Source organism: Cyprinodon variegatus, unplaced genomic scaffold, assembly GCF_000732505.1.
Source record: "Cyprinodon variegatus isolate N-32 unplaced genomic scaffold, C_variegatus-1.0 Scaffold502, whole genome shotgun sequence".
NCBI lineage: Eukaryota > Metazoa > Chordata > Actinopteri > Cyprinodontiformes > Cyprinodontidae > Cyprinodon > Cyprinodon variegatus.
In genome coordinates, this window is record NW_015150955.1 from 134,810 (window position 1) to 141,708 (window position 6,899).

General features: G+C 36.8%; 1 protein-coding gene across 2 annotated transcripts in view; it reads right to left on the reverse strand.

Annotated features, from left to right (window-relative positions):
* LOC107094719 (serine/threonine-protein kinase tousled-like 2) overlaps window positions 1-4,876 on the reverse strand; it is a 13,898-nt gene extending 9,022 nt beyond the window's left edge. Inside the window, exons 1-3 of one of the 2 annotated variants that reach the window (XM_015390511.1) lie at window positions 4,320-4,876; window positions 1,757-1,851; window positions 157-228 (exon numbers count right to left, since the gene is read on the reverse strand). In XM_015390511.1, the coding sequence (XP_015245997.1) occupies window positions 157-228; window positions 1,757-1,849 (165 nt within the window). In that variant the 5' untranslated portion in view covers window positions 1,850-1,851; window positions 4,320-4,876. The remainder of the gene's footprint in view (window positions 1-156; window positions 229-1,756; window positions 1,852-4,319) is intronic. The other variant, XM_015390512.1, reaches the window with a different exon arrangement.
* Between the last annotated feature and the right edge of the window lie 2,023 nt (window positions 4,877-6,899).

The following is a 6,899-nucleotide window of genomic DNA, read 5'->3' on the forward strand; positions in this document are numbered from 1 at the left end:
TTCAGTATCGATACTTTTTTGAGTTTCGATACTTTTGACAACCCTACTACCATTTCAAACGTAATTTTTTTGTTAAAGATAGAAAAAAAATAAAGCTAAAGTAGAAGAAAAAAGCATTGCTTTAACATAAAGAAGAAATAAATAATGCAAACCAACCTCTGGTTCCTTGTCACTCACAGATCCGGCGCTGCACTGAGACTGGTTTGATGATTCGCTGTTAGCAGAGGTCTGTAACACCCAGAGAAACAACTTATGAGATTAATTGATAGGATCCCGCTTATAAAATCCTCCATTATGGTATGCTATAAATTGGGGGATTCAAAACACATACAGCAGAGGTCTGTGAAGTTTTATAAGCTGATATTCTATATGCTAATGTAATATTTAGCCAGTTTGACCAAATCTTACAGCTACAGATGCTCACAACAGACCTATATGACATTACCTAAAGTACTAAAGATGACAGAGTGATGAAACCACTGATGAAAGAGGACAGTTTGCATATTCAAAAATATGTCCGCCCATTAAACATGCCACTGGATGAGACCTTAAAATAATGAAATGTTGTCTGCGTGTCCTGTGGGTTGCATTAGGGACGAAAACCAGAAAGCTCAAGTTGATGCCGAAGAAGAAACACATGAGGACAGATGTGACAAAGATATCCGCCCAAATATGAAGACACAACTTTGGGTGCATATTTAGGCGGTCAGACCCAGAAATCACAGGTTTACAGGACAGGAACATAACGGTATGTTCACTTTGTACTGAAAAGTCAAGATTTTCCCAGCTTAAATTAAGCTCAACGTGTCAAACATTTACCAAAACCAAACTCAAAAATGTTGCTCAGGTATAAACCTACTGTGGCTAACAACAAATGCTATACATTGTCCTACACTTTAGACACAGTACGACTAGAACTGTGCAAATGATTGCATTTGCAATATAACTGCACAAAGTGCAAGTTTTAAAGCGTAGAAGCACTCAATTTCAGTCACATCACATTTAACCGAAGTAAGACACTATAACTACATTGACACAGCAGATAAATCTGATTGTTTTGCCCTGAAGTGACTCATGTGAGATTCTTTCATGACTGTGTGAACAGGCCGAGTTACATGGAATGTTGCCGTCACCGGTCAACAGAAAGCCATGATTAATTGTTTCGCTCTCTTTCTCCTTACTCTCCTTTTCTACATTGTCTGCTGTATTATCTGGCTACTTCCACTGTTAAACAACTTTAAATCCATTCATAGACTCTGACTTCAAAGGCTGCCCTCTTTTAAGGGCTCTCTGAAACGTCTTCTTATTGTTATTCTGACGCAGCTGTAACTGCTTTACAGCTTTTTTTTTAAGATCTGGGCTTGATGTGTTGTTTAAAGTGATCTTGGCCTACTTCCTGCTATCAAACAGGTTCAATAATACAGATTTCCTGATCGATTATTAGTTGGTATTGTCACCTTGATTACAGCAAGATAAACTGAGCTCAGAGTCCAGCCCAGGAGACGCTGTTTATCAAAGTTCATGTAAGATTTAACAAGTGAGCTGATGGTTTAACAAAGAATCAGGTTAGATTCATGAGTTTTGTTTCATCATTTGAAGAAATTACTTTAAAAGTGAACCTTGTATTAAATTATACTATCTATCTATGATATTAAAACTACTTTTTAAATCTGGAACAGTTTTGTGTAACAATCGAGCAAAAAAGGAGGATAAAAACTATAAGGGTTTAACACCTTTAAAAGCACTTTATACTAACCTTAGCAACACCTACTCCAGTGAATCGAGCCTCAAGAAGCTCCTGTCTGCGTCGATCCAAGCTGAGACTCTGGCTATGAAGTCCTTCCATCATGCCTAGAAAAGACAATATAAGCAAGGAGGAACATTACAACCTAATCAGGTTGGGTTAGTGTCACACGAGAATCAACAAAGGAAAAAAAAAGATAAGACTCTTGTAAGTCTTTACAACCAAATGAAAACCTTGGGGTAAGTTAGATTATCACAGGTAGCTGTCCATGGAAAAACAGATAAACACCAGATATAAAGCAAGTTCGTTTTATTTCTTTATTACTACTTTATTATTTTTTATTGGAAAACTTAGACAAATGAAAAAAAAAATAGTCTTAGAAGGTCTCCTAAAATCTTCTCAAGAATTGCTGTACGTTTTATTTCCTCGTAGCTTTAACTGCATGGAATTCAACAACATACCAGTTTGCTTAACTTTGACATTTCAGTAAAGCGGAAATATCAGGCTGTTATTAGTAGTCATTCATCTTCTTTAACTTACTGTTATACATTTGTGTTGTCTTTTTGTTTTATTATATGCATTTGAGTCTGGTTTGATTGATTGATTGATTGACTTTATTGACCTCACAGTGGAGAATTTTACTCATTACATCAACTCAAACAGTCAAAGAAGAAGAATGAGCCAAAGGAAGAAAAAGATGCATGGGATAAATACAGTATATACAGAGTTGTTTTAAGTTATAGACCCATTTAGCACCTTGATTATTTGTGGTGTATAAAGAAATTGGCTGGTTCATTGATTTATAGGCTTCCTAAATGATATTTTAACTGATGCAGCCCTCCGCTTGATTCTCCCCTCACTTGTAAACAGGACCCCAAGATACTTGAACTCCTCCACTTGAGGCAGGAACCCTGCTGAACTGAAGGGGCCAACCCACCTTTTTTACATCAAGAACCAAAGCCTCAGATTTGGAGGCGCTGATCATCCTGGCTGCTTCGCATTTCGCTGCGAACAGCCAAAGCATATCTCTCTCTACGGCAACCTAATAAAGGGTCACCCCAAACTCTGCACTCTTGGAGTGTGATCCCTCAATAAATAAAAAACACAGTCTGGCACCCATTATGGAAGGGAACCGCCACCCTGGTCTATTAGTCTACGGGCCCCGTCCCTCACAAGAGGTGTTTGAGCCATGACAACCCAGCAGCAACCAGGGACCTGAGGGGCTCTCTTCCACCCCTGAAGCCTTGCCACCATGGGGTTTTTTGACCACCTGGGTGACCAAACAATGTGACAGCTTCCAAGTATATTATTGGAAAGTTGAGTGGAAGGAAAATATGTTAATATATAAACACCATTACATGGTTTGGGCTGCATTTGCTTGTTCCAAGAAACTACTCAAGAAGAGGCAGTAGAAATGTCTTACCTCTGCTGAGAAGAAAAATGGTTGGACTGTTACTCAGTGGTCCAAAGTCCTGGTTTTAGCTCAAAGTAAGCTTTACACATCTCAATTAGGGATCAATGCTATACTCTGCTTGAAGTCAACATGGAAATTTTAGTACACCTCATGTTTTTCTTTGATTAGTGGAGATTTACGAAAGAATTTGATATGATGGCTACATGTCACCAACAAACTCATCTAATGTCACCCTCATGGGGTTTGTAAAGAGGAAGGTGGGAGTCCCCATATTCAACAAGGTAGAGCTGAACGCTACTTTATAGCAACCCAGGCTTCCTTAAAAAGCTGATCGCCTCCATGCTTTGGTGCATGCATGATGCAAGTCATATAAAAGCCATTGGGCAACTGTGGAGACAATGGTTTCCATAGTTTTTGTTTTTTTAAACTTAATAAACTATTAAGTTATATTTTTAATTACTAGGATGCAACAGTATAACATGAATATAGGCAGAGAAAATTGAAAAAAAACCCCAACCCTATGGCTGACTGAAGGTTAGTTTTGTTTTGTTGACATTATACCTTAAAATAAAAACATACTGTAAATTTACATATACATATACATATATATATATATATATATATACATATATATATATATATATAAATTTATAGTATGTTTTTTTTTCTGCTGTATGACTTGATCTGAATAACAGATCAAGATTTCTGTAGAATAAGGGGAAGCAAATACCTATAGTGATGCTAGATTGCCATTTTATCATTTTACTTTCAGAAGCTCAAAACAATTCAAGAGGCCTGTGACTCAACTAACAGGCATTTTAAACATTTAAAAAAAAATAAATACTGTTTTAAATATATTAAATTAACCACTCTTACTAGAAAAAAAAAATACCCAAAGAAGTTAAGATAACAATAGCCGACGTTCATGGCCGCAAACCAGATTGAGATTACCCAACCTGTCCAACACTGACTGTACAAATTATCATTAAAACACCAGAACTTGGTCGTAACAAACAATTATCAGGTTACATAACGACAGAAGATCCTCAACAGATGCATTAAAGGACACGGGTTGTCAAAAAAACAGCAAAGATTGAGATGTTGGTTAGTCAGACTAGCTTAACGAGCTAAGGTTGATATTAGCTAGAACGAAGGTCTCACCTGGAAAACCTTCAGCCGTTTTCACAGCCAGACACGGTCCTATAGGAGATGTGTTCTGCCCATTTCGGGGACAGCAAACTCATCAACAGCTCCCCGGTCCAAGCAACATAAATAACACAATCTGAACTGATATATCCATTTACAATCAAGTCAAATTCAATGAGACGTTTGTTAGCTTAGCCGATGCTAGCTACACAAAGCGATGAAGCTCGTGCGTGCCGGTGTCATCCGGATTGAAGGCCGCGATCCTCGGGTTTTCCTTGTCTCAGCAGGAGCCCCCTGCGTGGGGAGGCCAAGAGCTGTCAGTGCTCTGAATCTTCTGAAACAAGTGTTGTCACATTTCTGCTGTCCTTGATCTAATCCTTTGGTATCACCGAGCATCTAAATTGGAAATAATCGATGTGTTTAAGTCCATCCTTTCTCCCTAATGCCAAAAGATCACAACCTCCTGTATCACCTATAAGCCGCAAAGTAGCTCCAGAGGAAACTATCACTGATGTTTCCCAAGCTACGTGCTGGTTTGATGTAACCTCCACCCCGATTTACAATGCACACAGTGATCACGGCTGAAACTGGGTGGACAATAAACCTTTAAAAGGACCCAGACTTCCTGGGGCCACTGCAAAGCGGCTGTTTTTATTTATTAGGTTGCATCGTCACCTTTACCATTTAATCTCGTTTGTCTTTTTATCAAGCGAGGCATTGTTTAATTTTAATTCTTTTTGCAGAAGTATTATTTTGCGTTTTAAAAGAAATGTCAAACATGGACTAAATTAGGTAATAAAGTAACTTAAGCTCATCTTTCATCAAACATACTCTATGTAGAATTCAGTGGTTTTGGGAACATTGACATATCTATTTTTATCATTGTATTAGAATAGAATAGAATAGAATAGAATAGAATAGAATAGAATAGAATAGAATAGAAGAGAATAGAATAGAAAATCCCTTTATTGTCCGAAAATGGATACATTCTGGTGTTTACAGCAGCAAAAATATTATAGAATTTAAAAAAAAATTTTCACACAAATAAGGATAAAAATGTTTAAAAAAAACATATTAGTGAGAAGATAAAAGATATACAATAAAATACTGTACTGTAAAATGTTTTTACAATATCAAAACGGGGCACCTGGAGAATAAATAACCAATATACAGCTATGGACATTTTTACAGGAAAGGATATTTGAAAATAGCAGCAACATCAGAGATGTTCAAAATAACAGCAGCATGTTATTTAACTGATTAAGATAACAATGATGCAAAATCAGCATGAATGTAACAATTTATTGAGGTTGTTGGGAACAGTGGTGGGTATAGATTCTTACAGCTGCTGGAAGGAAGGATCTGTGATAACGCTCCCTGGTGCATTTAGGGTGCAGCAGTCTGTCACTAAAGGAGCTCTCCAGTTAAGCAACAGCTTCCTGCATGGAGTGGGAGATATTATCCAATGTGAAATAAAATATGTTTAATAGTGTGTAAGGGGTTACACAGTCTTCCAAAGCTGTACAATCTGAACTTTTTCACATTTTATTTTTGATGGGGGGTATACAGTCACAATCTTTATTTAATGTTATTTCGATTCTGTGTGATTAACCTAAACAAATTACCACATCATTGTGAAATGGAAGAAAAAAAAAAGTGTTAAAATCCAAATGTACAAATCACTTAACAGAAACTATTATGAGTGAGAGTTTATGATAGTTTTACTGCTGAGTCACCAAATATACCATTATAACTGTAGGTTATTTGGAGCTCTCTGTCTCGCTATAAACGCCTGGAATGATTTTACCACTAATAAGTTGTTGTTGTTGTTTTTTTTTTTGTGGTACAATGCATTTAGGATTATGCATTGTAACCTATCTGTTTTTTTGTATTTGGAGCATAAAGTTGAGTTTTTTCCTCAAGTTGTTAGTGTAAACTACATGACTTATGACAAACTGCAATTTTCTTATTTTGTTTTTTTTTTAATTACCTGCATGTTTTATTTTACATACTGTACAATACATATGAGGAGATTATTTTTTTGGCATGCACAACTACTAAATACCCTGTCCTTTACTGCTTCTTTGATAAATACTCTTTTTACTTTGCCTTGCATTTTAGATGGCCCACCACTTCTTGGTAAGCTTGCAGTTGGCCCATACTCTATCTTGAAATGACCGGTTTAACAGTGCTCTCTAAGATAGTCAGAAGATGCTGTTTTTTCAATAATATTTCAAAACATCAAAGCCCTTTACAGAAAAAATACTTTTGTACACCTGGACTCTTCTGAGGACAGCTGGATGAGCAAGCATTTCTTTTTTCTTTGCTCTATCTGAGTATAGAACATGAACACCAATGCAAACCAATTAACAAATTTTAATTTGTCGAACATTATCATATTATTTCCCTTTCAGCACCAAGGAGAGCTCATTTTATAGATTACAGCGTGAGGTCCCCAAAAACATAACAATGGTGTGCAGGCATTCCCAAATTCGGTCCTCAAGGCCCCCTGTCCTGCAGGTTTTAGAGGTTTCCTTGTTCCAGCACAGCTGATTTTAATTGAAAGCTGATTAACAGGCTTTTGGTCTACTGCAA